The sequence below is a fragment of the Notamacropus eugenii genome, chromosome 2, assembly GCF_028372415.1.
Source record: "Notamacropus eugenii isolate mMacEug1 chromosome 2, mMacEug1.pri_v2, whole genome shotgun sequence".
Classification (NCBI taxonomy): domain Eukaryota; kingdom Metazoa; phylum Chordata; class Mammalia; order Diprotodontia; family Macropodidae; genus Notamacropus; species Notamacropus eugenii.
Window position 1 is genome coordinate 502,317,233 of NC_092873.1, and position 16,806 is coordinate 502,334,038.

The following is a 16,806-nucleotide window of genomic DNA, read 5'->3' on the forward strand; positions in this document are numbered from 1 at the left end:
TACGGGAGACTGGGGGTTGGAAGAGGAACATATACACAAACACATACACCAGCAGCCGACAACAATTCGCTGCAACCAGCACACACCACAACCACCCCAACCAAATAAGAGCATTTTCTCTGCAGACCTTGCCTTGACAAGACAAGGAGGCAGATCAGAAGTGTGAACCATTCCCACCAAAGCAAAATGAAAAGAAGATGTAGACAACAGGCAACCACTGACTTTCTGTTTGTTCTCAAATACATTTCAAAAAAAAAGCAAACCAACCTCCATTCTCAGCCAAAATATAAGAGGACACTTCAAATGACGGCTAGGAAAAAAGCCAAAGCTGGAAAAAGAGCCTGTTTTTATAGAAATCAATCAAAAGTATTTACAGATTTTGTAATCACCTAAATTCTGAGGGGGAAGAAAGTACGGTTAACCAAGTTTCGTTTTTTCGTTGTCAGTAATCTTGCTTTAGTAAAATTAGCTTCCTTGGATTTCAACACTTGTTAAAAAAAAGATAAACTTTATTTTTTAAAATCTTCAATCACAAAAAAATCTATATTTTTTCATCTAAGCATTTATTATTTTTTTTTTACGGAACCCAAAAGACATGGAAAGAAAGGGGGGAAATGATGTATTTACTAACGTATATAAGTGAATCTTTTTTTGGACAACATATAATAAATATGATATATCATTGATCATTCAGTCTTTCCAATGTACATCTTTAATAGTTTGGAGCATGCCACTTTTCCAAAAGAAAAAAGGTCATGAGAAAACAGTGCAAAGTTCTCCGTTTACCCTCCTCTTTTCTCTAGGGGCAGGCGCCAAGTCCTCTGTAGTCCTCTGCCACGCGTGAGCCTCGGCCTCTTCGTATTTCTGTCTCTAGGCCTTCGTGGTTCTCCAACTTACCCCTACCACCACCACCCCCTTTCCCAAGTAGTTGAAGTTTTACCTCTTCAGTCATTATTTCCACTTACAAGTTACACCTTGCGTAGGTTCAGGTTTGTTATCGCCTTTCCAAGAGTCCCACTGCTCTGAGGGGAAGCGTCTCCAGCTCTTGGCTGGAGCGGGGAGGGAGATGGGGGGAGGAGAGGGGCAGCAGACGCCCTGGCCCTGCTCAACTTTTTACAACCCCCACACCCACACCCACTGGTTAGCTTCCTCTTCTTTCTCTTCCTCCTCCTCTTTGTGTCCGCTGCCAAGAGCAGGTAGTTGCCTGGCGCTGGGGAGAGCAGGAAAGGGCAAGGGAAGGGTCCGGGGCATCTAGGCGGGCAGGGGCAGCAGTGTTGCTCTTCACCGAGGGTGCGGGGTCCCCGGGATAGGGTTGGACAAAGGGTTGAGAGCTGGCTGTCCCCCTGGCCCCAGGCCGTGGATCAGAACCCGGGGCACAAGGGGCCGCTGGAGCTGCGGGTGGGGAGCGGGAGGAGTCCGATACATGCTGCTGTACATGGCGGCGGCCGCGGCCGCGGCCGTGGTGCTGTCCATGCTGCCCAGCAGGCTCGGATGGTAGAAATAAGGAGACGGAAACATCCTCTGAAGGGCAGAGTAATTCCCGGCCTCCGCCAGCAACTCAAGGCCCACAGCGGTCTGCCTTTTCCATTTCGTCCTGCAAGAAACCAAGCACGAGAACACATGCATGCGTCTGTGTGGACCTAGCCATCCTTGAAGCCCTTCTCATCTTACCGCACGTCTCCCTCCCCAGGGGTGAGGGGAAGATTAGGAGGAAAAGGACCCTAAGGACCACCCTTCCCCACGTCTTGTTTATGTCTTTAAATAGAACTCAATCTGAGAAGCTGGCAGCTCTATCATTATTCTTCTCATCATTATTTGATAAACTCAGAACGGGATGTCTCCAGTTTTTCCTTCTTTCCCTGTCGCCTCTGATGCTAGCCTTGGTTACGGTTTTGCAAACTTTGCAAAAGCCCAATTTTACAGCCCCACATGAACGTCTCGGATCATCTAAAATCAAGGATCGCTTCTGATACAGCAGCACTCTTGCCCTACACCAACACTACATTCCCATCCTGCTGTTCAACCTCCCCTTCAACCCTCTCCACTCTTCAGGTCCAAAGCCTCTGGGCTCTTTCCCCAAGCAGACCAACTGAAGTCATACCAACACCAGAACCTCCACCATCACACCCTACCCCAGCCCCCAGTTCCCTCACTCCAAGAGCCTAGCTGAGAGAGCAGAGGGGACTGCAAACAAAGAGACGCCAACACTCGAAACCCTTCCTCCTCATCCCTCAGCCCATCTCAGCCCCCCCACTCCCCGCCCCAGGCTGGGCAGCCACATCTCATCATACAGGACCCTGCAGCAGGCGAGGGACGGAGCGTAGGGAAGGCAACGAGGTTTCAAAAATGGGAATTCGTTTGAGGGGGGCTGTTCCCAAGGGCATGGCACTTCTGGGCCATTCAGAAAAGCCCACCTCGACATATTTTCCCCCTCGGGAAGAAAATAACAATTAAAAACTGTGATCTGATTCTTTCCTTCCCTCCTCTTTCCGTCGCACCTCCATAGAACTCCCGAAGAGAAGAGAAGAGAAGAGAAGAGAAGAGAAGAGAAGAGAAGAGAAGAGAGAAGAGTATTTTTTATTATTATTCAAAAGCATTGTCCATGAAGAGCTGGTGGACCCATACTTAGCAATTCCAGCCAAATTAATAAACATGGCTCCTGTTTAGACTGACTCCAAATGACACTAATGTTTTCCGACAGAATTAGGGTGGCTGAAACCGTATGTAATGAGACAGAAAATTATGGCAAAGATAACAACTGGACGCCGTTCCCCTGTCTCACTTTCTAGATGATTAGAATACAAACCAGAGACTAACTCACCAAGATCAAGGCAGAGATAGAGGCAAAGATGCAGATGGAGTCAGGAATAGGGACACAGACACACAGAGACAGAGAAGCAGAGAGACAGAGATACACACACAGACAGAGCCAATTCCTCCTTGCTTAAATCCACAGCACACCCCCCAGTGTGTGCTTCGAACCCGTTCCAAGGATCAACACCAAGGCAGAGTTAACTATAATAACACTGAGACTTTGTTTCCCCCATCCCTTTCTGAGCAGTCACAAGTAAGAGACATCATAATGATCACCAAGACTGGCTATTTCTAAATCAATTAACATGTCTAGGGTTTGTGTGTCCTTGTATAGCTTGTTGCTGGGACATAGAGAGGGTAATCACTGCCTCTGGTCCCTTACCCATTTGCCCAATTAAATAATTCTTCCTGCCCATGGTCTGAGAGAGTGTGGATGGCCCGATTACTTTAACTGGATCCTTCTCCTAGTGAGATGAGGGACTGGTCCTCCAAAACCTTTGTGATTCTGCTGTCCATTAATATAAATGCCCTCCTTTGCACTCTTCCTTCTTCCTGTGTCTGGCAGAGAAAGTTTTATGTGGGGGGAGGGGGGAAAAAGCAGTTGAGATGGGAACGGACAGAAATTGGGCGGGGGCAGCTAAGAGAGAAAAAAAGGTATCAAGATGTGTAATAGATACACACCTCCACATTCACAGATATGGAAATACAGTGTGTATATAATTACACAAAGATACCTAGGCTATAGATACATACACATGTGTCTGATCTATATATACACTCACTTGTAAGGCTTCATCATTTTTATTTCCTTATTTCGCCCAAGTCTACATTACAGATCCTTCAACTGATATGAGGAGAATCTTGGGGGATGGGAGGAGAGATGCTTCTGAGTCTGTTTCCTTATGTAAATAAGTAAACCCTAATCACTAAAATGAACTTTTTTCATTTTAAACATCTCAAGCAAGCTTCTTAACTGTCATAAGGGGGTTAGGTGGGGGTGCTTTGTACCAAAAGTAGGACATTTCTCCCATTTGCTCCAAAGTATTCTTTCAACAACAATACCACCACCCCTTTTACTGCTGGTGAGAGGCTTTGCCTGGGAAAGGGAAGGGGGATAGAAGGAAATGGGGTTGAGGAATTGATTCCACCTGTCCCACAGTCGGGAAGGGGTGGCCTGTGGAGTTGAGAGATCCAGGTCAGAAAGAGATGACTTTTCTGAACATCACAGGCTTTCTCGAGAGAAACTGACTCCCATTTCTTCTTGCCTCCCCCCACTCCCCTTCTCTCTTTCTCCTCCTGGGCAGGGCATCCCTTACCTCCGGTTCTGATACCAGGTCTTAACCTGGGTATCGGTGAGGTTGAGGGCGGCGGCAAGGTCCATTCGATCTTGCACACTCAAGTACTTCTGTCGTTCAAAACTCCGCTCCAGCTGGTTAAGCTGGTGATCTGAGAAGGCCGTTCTCGCTTTCCGAGGTTTCTTGGCCCTGACTGGGGGACTCTCCCGGCTACTTGAAATCTCCCGGTCTCCTTCCTCCTTTGTTCCTACGAGGAAAAACCATTCACAGCCACAGTTAAGAGCTAAGAAGGAAAACAGAAGTCTTTTTCTTTCGCACACACAAACACACACAGCCTCATAGAACTCGTCGCAAACAAATCTCAGGAGGCTGAGCATCAATGACCCCAACCCCCTGGGAGCGACTCAGGCTCCAGTTTTTCCACGGTGTAGAGAGAGAGAGAATTTTTGACACCTAAGTGGTGACTTTTTGGATGGGAGGGCCTACTCCGGAAAAAAAAAAAAAGATTCCTACATTTTAGAAAATATATGTGGGAAAATATTGTTTTATGGGGAAGGATACATATATTTTGTATTTCTCATAGTGTAATAATCGATTAGCAGTTTCTTTTTCTGAATTACAGTTCCTTGCATTTTTTTTTCCAATAGATAAATAGATTTCGGGAAGAAAGGGGCCCTGGCTATTTTGCCTTCGAGTAACTGGTAAATTTTTTTCTCTTCCTTTTCAGGCACTTGAGATGCAGTAGTAATAAATAGAAACAAGCAACAGCACTTAGCGACTGCTCTCATCAGATTTCTGAATGTATCAGAAATAATATGTCAGCCGGACACCAAGTTGATCTCCCAATCGCTGAGCACGTCCAGGTGACAGCGCTAAGATTTCCGGATTCTATTTGTCAACTTTGTTTTTTTTTTTTCCTTTCCTGAAATGCTGGGAAATCGATATGTCAATCCATCTCTGTTTGTACCAGTTTTTGCAGCGCTCCTTGATCTTCCCTGCAGGAAGGACAATAATCTCTCTAATTGACCCACTGGGGAGGTTGGTGCACAAAAAATCGCCAGACCAGACTGTACATCTGTTTTGGGCACTATTATGCTAATGTTAAAATAGCAAAATGAATGTCTCACATCCCAGTCTCCCAGCTAGTCCCTGTTCTGCCTTTCTGAAGACGAGAAGGATTTTTAAAATAATAATCAGGACACCAATAAAAAAATATTCTCTCTCAGAACAGTGGAAACTGTCTCTCCATGCAAACCCCATGGTCAGAGAGAAGTGATAATTTTTGTTATTGTTCGACAGTTAAAGAAAGGGTTTGGTTTTTTTTATTGATCTTTTGTTTTCACAAACACACAAAATCCATCCCTCGATGAATGCAGTGTTCTGCCCGTGGCTGTTGCATTTGTATTTGTTGTTGTTGAAGTTGTAGCTGTTTAAATTTTAACACCAACTCTAAGTTTCCTTTAAGGAATAAAAATATTTCTGTAATGCTGACTTGCAGTAGCAAAAGTAAAGAATTTGTGTGTTTGGGTTTAAAGAGACTGAAGGAGAGAACAATCTCTTAAAATAATACCATCTTTATCATCTTAATCATAATCTCCACCAAAAGTTGCCCCTTACAAATCAAGTTGAAAATTTCTCATATTAATTAAGTGCTGCTAAATCCCCATGATTGGTGTTTAGAAAACATGGAAGAAAATGAAAGGCATTTGCATTTTAAAAAATAAACACCAGGTTGCAAACACACTCCCAGACACAACAAACGTAAGGTCTCATTTTCGCCCCCCCTCCATACACACAATCTCTCTTCCCCCCTCTTCTGCCCCCAAGGTCTCAACTACAAAATTTTAGCCGAACCCTTTCATCAACTGAAAGTGTTGTTGTTTTTAAAGGAGAGATAAAAAGAGGTAGGGAGAAAGTCAGAGGGAAGGAAAGAAGGAAGGAAGAAAGGAAGGAAGGAAGGAAGGAAGGAAGGAAGGAAGGAAGGAAGGAAGGAAGGAAGGAAGGAAGGAAGGAAGGAAGGAAGGAAGGAAGGAAGGATGGATTCAATATAATGAATAAAAAAGAGTACAGCAGACAGGAGTGAAAGACATATCGTTGAGGCTGTAAATGCAGCGCTTGCATGAAACTTTAGACAGGTACTCAAAAGAACAACCCGGAAGGCAAGCTCAGGTCACCAACTCGTTGGGAAATGACACTTGGCGACTCCAGTGAAAGCCAAAAATTAAAAAATGAAAACCTAGTAACCCTGCTGGAATCAAAACCACCCGCAAACGATTCACAGAAAATCCAGGAAGAAGATTGAAGAGGGAGAGCTAGAAGAGAAAGAGACACAAGGGGAGAAGAAGCCAGAGAGCTTGCGGGAAGGCCCCGGAAGACTCGGACTCACCGTGGCATTTGACGTCGTTCTGGACATCATCGCGCTTGTCGAGTTTCGTTTTGCTGTCTTCTTGCTCGAGTTTTGGCCTGAAGCTCTCGTTGGCTGCGTTCCCCTCTTGTTTCGGAGTATGATGGGGAGACGAGACGCTGGTGCTGTACGGTGCACAAGCGGCCAGCGGTTTGCTGTCGCCCAGAATGTCTTTAATTAAAAAAGAAGACGTAGAAGTCCTGGGGGCCGAGGCTGCCGAGCCCAGATGCGGGGGCTGCGGCTGCTGCTGGGGCTGAGATGGAGGCTGCGGCGGCGGTGGCGGCTGAGGGGAAGGTTGCAAACTTTGTGGCGGCTGCGGCGGCTGCTGCTGTGGAGGAGGCGGCGGCGGTTGCCCGTGATGGAGATGGTGATGGTGCTGCTGTAAGCCGTCCTGGACCAGGTGGGGCTCCGAGTGTTCCAGGGTGACGGAGATGGGAGAGGAAGGTGCAGTTCCTACTGTATCAATCTCGGAACAGGGGGATGGGGTGGCCTGGCTCCTAAAATCCGTGCTCCGACCATCGACGTGCTGGCGAAAATCTCCGTTCATCACACCCGGGCTGCCCGAGTTGGCGCTGGACAGAATCGTGTCTATTCCAAAACTAGACCCACTTGCCCCTTCCATGGCTGTCATTTCTACATGGGGCTCGTCTCCATCCGCTGTACGACACTCGAAAAGGGGGCAACGGCCACCCTGGTTAGAGCTATAAAGCGAGGACTTTAGTAACGATGGTCTAATAAAATGCACACTTATCCGTGCCTTTTAGCGGGAAAAAAAGTCTGGGAGGAAGGACAAGGAAGGGAAACTGGGGCTGTGGGTGGGGTGGGGGTAGGGAGTGGGCGATCAGTGGAAGCTTTTGGTCGCAACTTTTTTTTTAAGAGGGTAGGAAAAAAAAGGGAGGGAAGGAAAGTTACAAAAAATGATACAGAGGAAGCGGAGACGCGATTTCAGCACTACTCGCGCACGTGGCGTTGGTTGTGTGGGTCAGGGTGAGCCAAGGCGGGTGTGTCGAGAAGAGAGAACCTAGCTGCCGCCGCCGCCGCCCCCGCCGTCGCCGCTGCCCGGGGCTGCTGCAGGGCACTGGGTGGAGGCGGCGGCGGAGGCGGCGGAGGCGGGCAGCGAAAGGTGGAGCTGCGGCGCTGGGAAGGGGCAGCCAGCTGAGCTCCACGGCTGCAGGGAGGCGCGAGATGGCCCGGGCTTGGGGCTCCGCCGCTCTGGTGCCGAGTTATGGAACTTTCTGGGAAAGTTGTGGTTCAGTAGCTGCAGCAGGAGGAGGAGGAAGAGGAGGAAGAGGAGGAGGAGGAGGAAGAGAAGGAGGAGGAGGAGGCGAAGCGCGGGGCGGACTCTGGCCACTGCCTGGCTCCTTCCCTTGTAATCCGGCTCCTCTTGGGCTCCAATGACTCCCTCCCGTGACGTCACGGCCATTGCCGCCGCTTTCCCCCCTCCGCGTTTTATTCTCACCCCCTTTATTGCGACATCGCGGCCGTCCCGCGGCCCCCATTGGTGGCTTCGGCAGAAGAGACAGACGCCAACGTGCCAGGAGCCAATGGCAGCACGGCTAGCGGACCTTGTCAGTTCCAAAGATACAGTCCCGGCTGCTCTTTTTAGAATCCTCAGGACTCTTCTTTTCTGCAACCCTAGAACCAAATACCTAGTCTAACAGTAATCCCCATAATAACAATAACGTGGGAAGGAAAGAGGTAAAAGAGAGGAAGGAAAAAAGGAAGAAAGAAAGAAAGAGAGGGAAAGAAAGAAGGAAGGAAGGAGAGAGAGAGAGAGAAAGAAAAGAAAGAAAGGAAGGAAGGAAGGAAGGAAGGAAGGAAGGAAGGAAGGAAGGAAGGAAGGAAGGAAGGAAGGAAGGAAGGAAGGAAGGAAGGAAGATAGTGACAATTTTTTTTTTACAGGGAAAGGTAGCGAGAAAAGAGAAGGGGATCTAATCGCATTTAAATCCTTACAAAGCCTATGAAAACGGTTTTTAAAAGCCTGCCCCTACCACAGTCGCTAAGGAACTGAGAGCAGAGGAAGGGGGAGAGTCGAAGTAAACAAATTAGGAAGTGTGTAACTTCAGAGCGTTCGGCCTTTTGTGCCTTCTGCTGCTGGGCAAGTCAGTGCAGTTCTGAGATCTGGTTAAGGCTCTAACGAGCCCAAGCACCCCGCCAAGCCAAGGTGGACTGATGAGTATTTTACAGTGATATCTAGGAGAGGGTTGCGCTTCGAAAGATGCCTCCCCAGGAGAAGGGGAAGTGAAAAGGCACGGAATAGACGATGTAAGGAACTCAGGAGCCCAAACCAAAATGTCTTACTGAACTGGTCTCTGGTCAAAGCAAATGACAGTAGAATTGAATTCTCACAGCTTCTCTCAAGTGGGGACTGACTAACCGCGAGGCGAGGGGTAACAGGCTCAGTTTGGTGCATGGGGACATGGTGTAGGGCTTCAGGGTTTTTGCTCCCTCTTCTTCCGAGACCTCTTCGGAAATTCGGGAGTCCCTTCTTTACCTGTCTCCATCAACAAACCACCCCCACCTCCAATTTCCAACTCCATCGCCACCACGCTCCTGGATTCTCTCTCTCTCTCTCTCTCTCTCTCTCTCTCTCTCTCTCTCTCTCTCTCTCTCTCTCTCTCTCTCTCTCTCTCTCTCTCTCTCCTCTCTCTCTCTCTCTTTCTCGCTCGCTGTGTGTGTGTGTGTGTGTGTGTGTGTGTGTGTGTGTGTGTGTGTGTGTGTGTTTCAAGCTTCTCTGGTGCTGGCCACTCGGCCGCAATCGGAATAGTTACTGTTGATACGCCTGGGACTCGGAAAATTATCCTACTGGTTCTTTGGAGTGTATCAACTTGTATTAATTTTTCTAGGACGACTTCAACCTGTCTCTTGTTGAATGTCAGAGTAATGGGAAGTGCTACTGACAAGACGGCGTATTACTCCTGATTAAGTACCGTGTCAACCTAATTAGCAGAGTAATTATAAGGTGCTAATGAATGATTCAAAGTTCTTTGAGTTACATTTTACTCCGAATTACCATTTTAAGGACCCTATGAGTCTAAGGTAAACCGTGTTCCTGGAATAGCTTCCGCGGAGAGGTGCAGAATATATGTCCCCACTAATAAAAATGATAATTAAAGTGTTTGGAAGGATGGGTTAAAGCTCGGGGACTGATGGTCGATGGAGGTAGTTCTCAGAGGGTGAGCTGGAGAATGGCGAGTATCTGACCTGGGTACCTGTATGTTTTAAGATAGATCAACTCGAAATTGAAATGGGCCGGATAGACACTACGCCTGTTCAGTATCCACCCATAATACAGTTGGAGGGGAGGGAGGGGAAGCACCCTCCTATCTTCTCCAAGAAAAGTACTGTAATTGACAATTGACACACAGGAATGCAATGCTGCCTGGAGATTATATTATATAGCAATGCAACGAGTTATTTATTTTCACCATCATTACTGTCCGGGTTCTCTCTGGAGAAAGAGGGTACAGAAAGGATAGGTAAGAGGTTGTAAAAATCGCGTATACTAATTATCATTCTAATGGAAGGAGAATTTGGAGGCAGAGATGCATGTTCATCAACAGTGGGAAGGAAAAGATATTTTCAATGATAAAAAGTCGGATTGCACCGGAGGAAGGGTCTAGTCAGTCACGCATTGAAAGCAAGCAAAAGAGATTTTGACATCAGGTCCAGGAAAATCCTTTTGGGAGGCAGGTGTTTAAGGAGATCTGAGTCTTTGAAGCGGTGACAGAAAGGAGGAAAATCCATCTCACAGTTCAATCCCTCTGTCTCTAAATACGGCCCTCTGCTTCTTTCAGCTCCACATCAGAAATCTAGGGTCTGCTATCATTCTCCCTTAAGGCACCCTAGAAGGAAAGGTGAGTTTTTTTCCTCCTATGGTCTCATTATTCCATTCGGAAATTCATGCTGAGTCGTCAGGCGGTAGAAGGGGGTAACCAGAGACTTTGTAGGTAGGGTTTCCGAAGATTCATTGTACTACTTCATCCATCCCCTTCAACTGAAGAAAATGTGTCACCAGGAGGCGAACAGTGAGGTTGCACGAGGTCATTGGTGGAATCTTAACCTTTTCTTTTTTTTCTCTTCCAGGTGTCTATTCGGACTCTTCCTTTGACATCATCCATCAGCATTCCGATGAGGTGTTTTTACCCACAGCACACCTAAGCTCCAAATAGAGGCGGACCCCTTTCATAGTGAGTTGGGGGTTGGGGGAAGCAGAAGAATCCCATAAATTAAAAATCGGAGACTGATGGCACAGCATAAATCAATTATTCTCTATCCTTTATAAATAATTCATTTATACTTGTTTTTGTTTTGTTCAGACGCCTGAAATGACTGAGCAGCGAACACCGCCCATGGCACAGCTTGTGTTGTGTGGTTAGAAAGGTTTTGACTTGTAATATTTCACAACATTGGCAGAGGAAACGGAAATTTGATCCCACGGATAAGGAAGTCTAGAAAGAAAATGAGGGAGTTTGGGGGAGAGGAAGAATTGCTGGTAAAAGAGGGATGTCTTTTATGAAGACTTTCAGTTCAATCCCAACCTGGCAGTTTCACCTAGTAGAAGGTATAAAGTCTTCATTAGGATAACATTTTCTTAGGGAAAAGGTTTAAAAAGAGAGAGCTAGCCTTTTAAAAACTGTTAAGAAATCCACCTTTTCCTGAGCAGCTAAAATAAGAGGGAAACACCATCCTGATTTCTGTACTTATCTTTTTGGCCACCACAGGGCGATTTAGCCAGTTTGAGGGAAAGTGGCGGAAGAAGAAAAGAGGATCACATAATTAAATTGTAGGGTAAAGTGGAAAATAAAGACAAATTCAGAAAGTTTCCTTACTTTGGACTAACTTCTTTCAGTCTAGCACTGCTTTATGTTACTTTATCGCAGTGTTGTCTTTCATATATTTTATGATTTCCAGCACAGCACATATGTATACTTACCTTCTGATTTCTTTAAAAAAAAAAATCCGAATTTAAAAAGAGAAAAAAGGTCAAACCCTATCCAGATTTACACATTGTAGGTAGACTGGGACAAATGGAAAGCGATTTTCTTACTGGAGTGTACGGACCCAGACAACACCTTGTGATGCTTGAAAATTGTGTCTCCTTCCCGACAATTTGTCACAAATTTGGCTTTTCTTAGACTTTTCGGAAAGGTTTGCTTTCAGGGTATAGATAAATTATTTCAAGAATTGGGTTAAGAAAGAGGGATTTTTTTTCCCTCTTTGGAGAGCTCTGAAGCTCTCGGAATCCGAGAATGCCTTCGAATCTATTCACCCCTCCATCTCCTTACATCAGAGGGCAATCCTGACGCTCCCATGCGCTGCACCACTCTTTGTTTCTTTAATGCACCTCTGATTTTAACAAACACACTAGGTAACCTCCTCCATTTACAGCTGGGTTTTGGTATTTTGCTCATAATCTTGAGCATCGAGCTTTTAAACGTGAACTGAACTGTGAAGGGCACCCATCTGTCTCTATGATGAGATTGGAACTGGTGTTTATCCCTATACATATTTAATTCGAAGATTTATAAGTGTGTAGTTGTTGACAAAGCAGTGTGCGAATCGGGTGCAACGTCTCCTGTCTCCGCTGGGCGGCGGCAGGGGTCACAGACAAGAGGCCACGCTATTGTCTGTCTTTTTTTAAAACAGTAAAAAGCAAGGTGTACCAGTCATTTTTTGGCTTTCTAGCCCTCTCCCGTACGTTGATGGTACGGATGATATGGTGACGGTAACGATGAGGTGAGTGTTTAAGGTCTCAACCACCGGGAAAATCTCAGCGAAGTTTTAATTGTTCTCATAAGTAAACGTATTTTACATTATCAAAGAAAGTGGCATCCTCCTGAAGGGGGAGATTCAATTCACAATTCATTCATTAAAGAAACGGGCAGATAAAAAAAAACACACAGAAGGGAGGGAGGGAGGGAGGGATGGAGGGAGAGGGAGGGAGGGAGGGAGAGAGAGAGAGAGAGAGAGAGAGAGAGAGAGAGAGAGAGAGAGAGAGAGAGAGAGAGAGAGAGGAGAGAGAGAGAATGAGAGAGAGAGAGGGAGGGAGGGAGAGAGAGCAGAACGTTCACAGACTTCATCTTCAGGGAACACAGACAGAAACAGTTGTCTTTCTTTTGCTGTCTTTTCCACTGTTTATTTCTAGCAGGTCCTAATTACGCTCCTGGGAATTGAAGATGTGGGAACATACAGTGGTGACATCATAGTCTTTGGAAAGATTTTAAACGCTTTCATCCAAAAGTGAAGCGTCCAAGGCTTCCAGCCCACCTCCTGAAGTGTGTTTGGCTCTTTGCTTGCATGTTTGTCTGGCCTCGAAATGTAGTCATCTCTAACTCCATGAGTCCCTCACACATGCACTCCTAGAAGCTTATTTCTGGCAGTTGCATTTATGTGAATTAAACTGTAGTTAAGGCAGAAATAGGAGTATAAATAATCCAGAGAAATGGGTCCAAAATTACTAAGGACCAAGCTCCACCCCTGCCCCCAGGCTTCTCCTAAATGTTTCTGGGGGTGTAGGGAGAGAGTAAGGGGAATACTTACTCCTGGGCTAACCAAGGATTATTATTATTTAGCCTGCCCCAGGCGAAGATTTGGGTGGGTAAACTGGAAGAGGGGGGAGGGGGAAGATGCCTTAAAATGCAGCGGGAGCCAACCCCTCCTCCCCACAGGCACTTATCCCCAGCCTTTGGGATTAGGTCTAGCCTCTGGTGAATTTACAGCCACCTGGGTCCCACGCCCCAGGGTCTTTCTCCCCAGCTTCTACTGAAGAGCCTAGATTTCTCAGCCAGTACAAGGAAACAGAGATTTGTAAGAGTACCTCAAGAGATGAAGTATCCCAATTCCACCCCTTATATTCCTCTCCTCACCACCCCTCTTTAATATCCCAGTGTCCATTCACTCTGACCTTGACAAGACACTCCCCGAACTAGTATTTACATCCTCGCTGATCCCTCCAGGTCTCCAAACACCCAACCTCTCCTCCCCTGGGAGTGTGCCCATAATTCTGTTTCTCTGCAAGCAGGAGGGTAGATACTCTAGAAAATCTTTGCTGGGGAGTGGGAAGGGAAATTGAAAGAGAAATGGAGAATAGGGATAAAGAAGGTGCCAGTGTTGGGTTAGCCTTCTCCCAGAAGGCTTGTTCCACAGTCAAGTTCTTGCCAGAGACACAAAAGACCCTAACCAGCGATTAGGGAGGGCTGGATCTCGGTACTTTTCACCTCCCCGCCGCTAGGAATGAATCGATTCAATTGGTCTATAATCTATTGGGGTTGGAAGAGAAGGGAGGGAAGACAAATACAGGCCTCAAAGCGATGACGGAAGGTGCCAATCAGGGAAGAGGAAATTCATTTGCCATGTTAATTAACAGGCGGCTAATTAAACCGGCACTTTGAGAGCTAATCAATCGCCTTATTAAGTTAGAGCCCTCATTGGAACAAATTGAAAGCTACCAGTCCAGAGTTCCTGCTTTGGGAGCCAAGCTTAGCATAGTCCCCAGGGAGAGGAGGTTGGCATCCAGTTTATTGCCTGGCACTGGGATTTGGGTTCCTCTGCCTCGTCCAACCGCTAAGTGGGCATTGCTGAGAAGTAAGTCCTTAGCTACCTCTTGGCCTATTCAGCTGCTCTCTGGCCTGAAGGATGTTTCTTGGCAACCAGTGTGAGAGCTAGACCATGGGGCTCAGTCTGGGGTTAGGGGGTGGGAATGGGAAAGCCGGAACAGAGAGAAGTTGAGGCACATTTAAAAACTGATAATTTCTTCATCTGGGGATATTAAACTACAGCTTTACTGAAGTCATGGAGAAGCCCATTCCCTTGACCTATATTAAAAGAAAAACACAGATGGAACGGTCACGGGATCATGAGAAAGTTAGGAGGAACATGAAACCTAGAGATGGAGATTCAGTTCAAGTGTGAGAATTTGTATGTCAGCTGAGGTGGAATGGAGTACTGAAGTCTGATCTAATAGCCAGAAGATCTGGCTTTAAGTCCCAGTCCAACAACTTATTAGTTGCAGTATTTTAATCCCTCAATTTCTCCTTTCCTCATAGAGAAAATGGATATGATAATGATTGCATGTCCAAGGGAAAATTTATATGAATATTAGCTATTATGTACTGGATCTCTGAACTCTGGGAGTATACTCCCCCCCCCCCTTATTATCCACTGGAAGATTGTATCCCCAATTTCATGGAAGGAGAGGGGTAGCTGAATACCATTCATCTGGCCTGTGGCCTATGAAAGTGAGGAGGGAACCAAGTGGAAACAACACATGGATTTATTCATCTTTCTTTCTTCATTCTTATTCATTCTTTGCTAATTTCACAATTTTACTTTCATTGTAGTCGTTCAGGCTCTGGCCCCCCAGGACCTCTTTATCTCTTCCCTGCTATGGGCCTGCTGACTAAAACATTTCTCTTTAGAATATTCAAACAAGGCTCTTTACCTTACAACTCAGTTAGCTAAGGAGTGATGGAAGCTGCCCCTTTTGGAAACCAGGGGCTTCAGCTCACTACACAGAAAAATGGCAGGTGGGAGGTGACCAAAGGCTGACCTGTGCCTAGAATGCCACTGGTTGACAAGGAGTTGAATGTGCAGCCTGAATGCTCACCCTCAAATGAATTGTCCTTCTACACTTGGGCTCACCCATATAATGGACCTTTCCTCCCTTCAAAGTTCCAAGAAAACTAAAATTTCTTGCTTCTATTTTTAGAAGCATTTTGGTTTTCTTAACTGTTAAAAAAAAAAGTCAGCTTTCCACCACATTCCTTAGGGGAAAACATTTGGCAATAAGAAGGAACTGTGAATTAAACTGGTCCTCCTGCAACTTCAGCTGCTGGCCTACCTGCCTTACATTCTTGGTTCTGGTGTTACATACAATGTGTGCTTGTGCTTCCTTGCTCGTGTGTGTGTGCGTGTGTGTGTGTGTGTGTGTGTGTGTGTGTGTGTGTGTGCTATAGAGTAGTGAAATCGGCTTTGTATACACAGTCAATGGTGAATAATACAATAAACCCAAAAGAATACTGTAGGTCTTGATTTTTATGGTCTTTGAATAAGAGGCGATTATAGAGTGGCCAAGGGAAGTTGGCATGCCTCAGAATTCGATGTTATGTGTCTGTGACTGATGTAAAGTGCCTTTCCTTATGTGCCTGCCCTACAAATTTACATGTACATGATCACGTGGCAAATGGACTTGTATTTAATTCTGTCACTGCCTGCCTTCCTGTATGTATGTCTGTAGATTTGTGATTGTGTGTGTGTGTGTGTGTGTGTGTGTGTGCCTTCCTATGCTTGTTGCCTGTTTTGGAGAGTCTATCTATCTCTGCCTGTGCCAATATCACCCTATAAACAGAGAGCAAGTGCTGTTCCCATCTGAAAAGTTCAAAAGCAAAAAAAATATATATTTTCCTCATATCATCATTATTTATTATAATATTTACTTATTCAGAGGAACTAATTAGTCCACATTAAAACATTAGTGTCTCCCAAATGCTATGTGATGTGCCTGCACTAACATTTGTCTCTGAGAAAAGTTATCTGTCAGCTGAGCACAGGGGAGGTAAGAGAGAAGCAGGTAAGATGCAGTACCCTGAACAATCCCGTTATTTCCTCTCCCTTCCCCTCTCTTTTTCCTGTGCTTCTCAGTCAAATGAAAGCCTTTGGACGAGATCGATAAGACCCTCTGCTGAGAATCTGGGCTCCGTCAGCCTTGCTCTGAACCCCGCAGCTTTCTCTGGCTGCTGAAGTCTGCAACTCCTTCGAAGCTTTCAACTTAGGGGATTGGTGTGTGTGTGTGTGTGTGTGTGTGTGTGTGTGTGTGTGTGGTGTGCATAAATATGTTTAATCGGTTTGGTTTTTCTGAAGGTGGAGTCCAGTTGTGGGGTTGTCTTGGAATACAATTATATAGCAGGTCATCCGGCCAAATCTAGTCTCACAACTTAGCACTCATGCCCCCTTCCCAATGAATGGAAGGTAATATAGATTTTTGCTGTATAATGCCATATCTGTCTTATGTGCGTAGGTCAGCAGCATGGGGCATTATGCAAAGCCTTCGTAAGCAAGCTAGAGCCTGAGTCATGGACAAGGCCCTGGATAGTTATTTCTCTGCTAGAGACTGACTAGCGGGTCTTGGTTCTCTACAGACCCTTTCTCTACACCCCTGGCGCTGAGATTATACACAGCTGAGACCACAGGGAATCTGTCGCAGATTTGTCCCACGCATATGTGCGATGTGTGTGTGTGTGTGTGTGTGTGTGTGTGTGTGTGTGTTGCAGTGGGGGAGGAGGGAGCAAAAGA

At 46.1% G+C, this 16,806-nt stretch overlaps 1 protein-coding gene across 1 annotated transcript; it reads right to left on the reverse strand.

Annotated features, from left to right (window-relative positions):
• Positions 1–716: 716 nt before the first annotated feature.
• On the reverse strand, positions 717–7,320 carry BARHL2 (BarH like homeobox 2). Its single transcript, XM_072638613.1, has 3 exons — positions 6,496–7,320; positions 4,131–4,356; positions 717–1,594 (listed from the first exon to the last, which is right to left on the reverse strand). The coding sequence occupies exons 1-3, from the start codon at positions 7,142–7,144 to the stop codon at positions 1,282–1,284; spliced, it is 1,188 nt and encodes a 395-aa protein (XP_072494714.1). The 5' UTR covers positions 7,145–7,320; the 3' UTR covers positions 717–1,281.
• Positions 7,321–16,806: the final 9,486 nt, after the last annotated feature.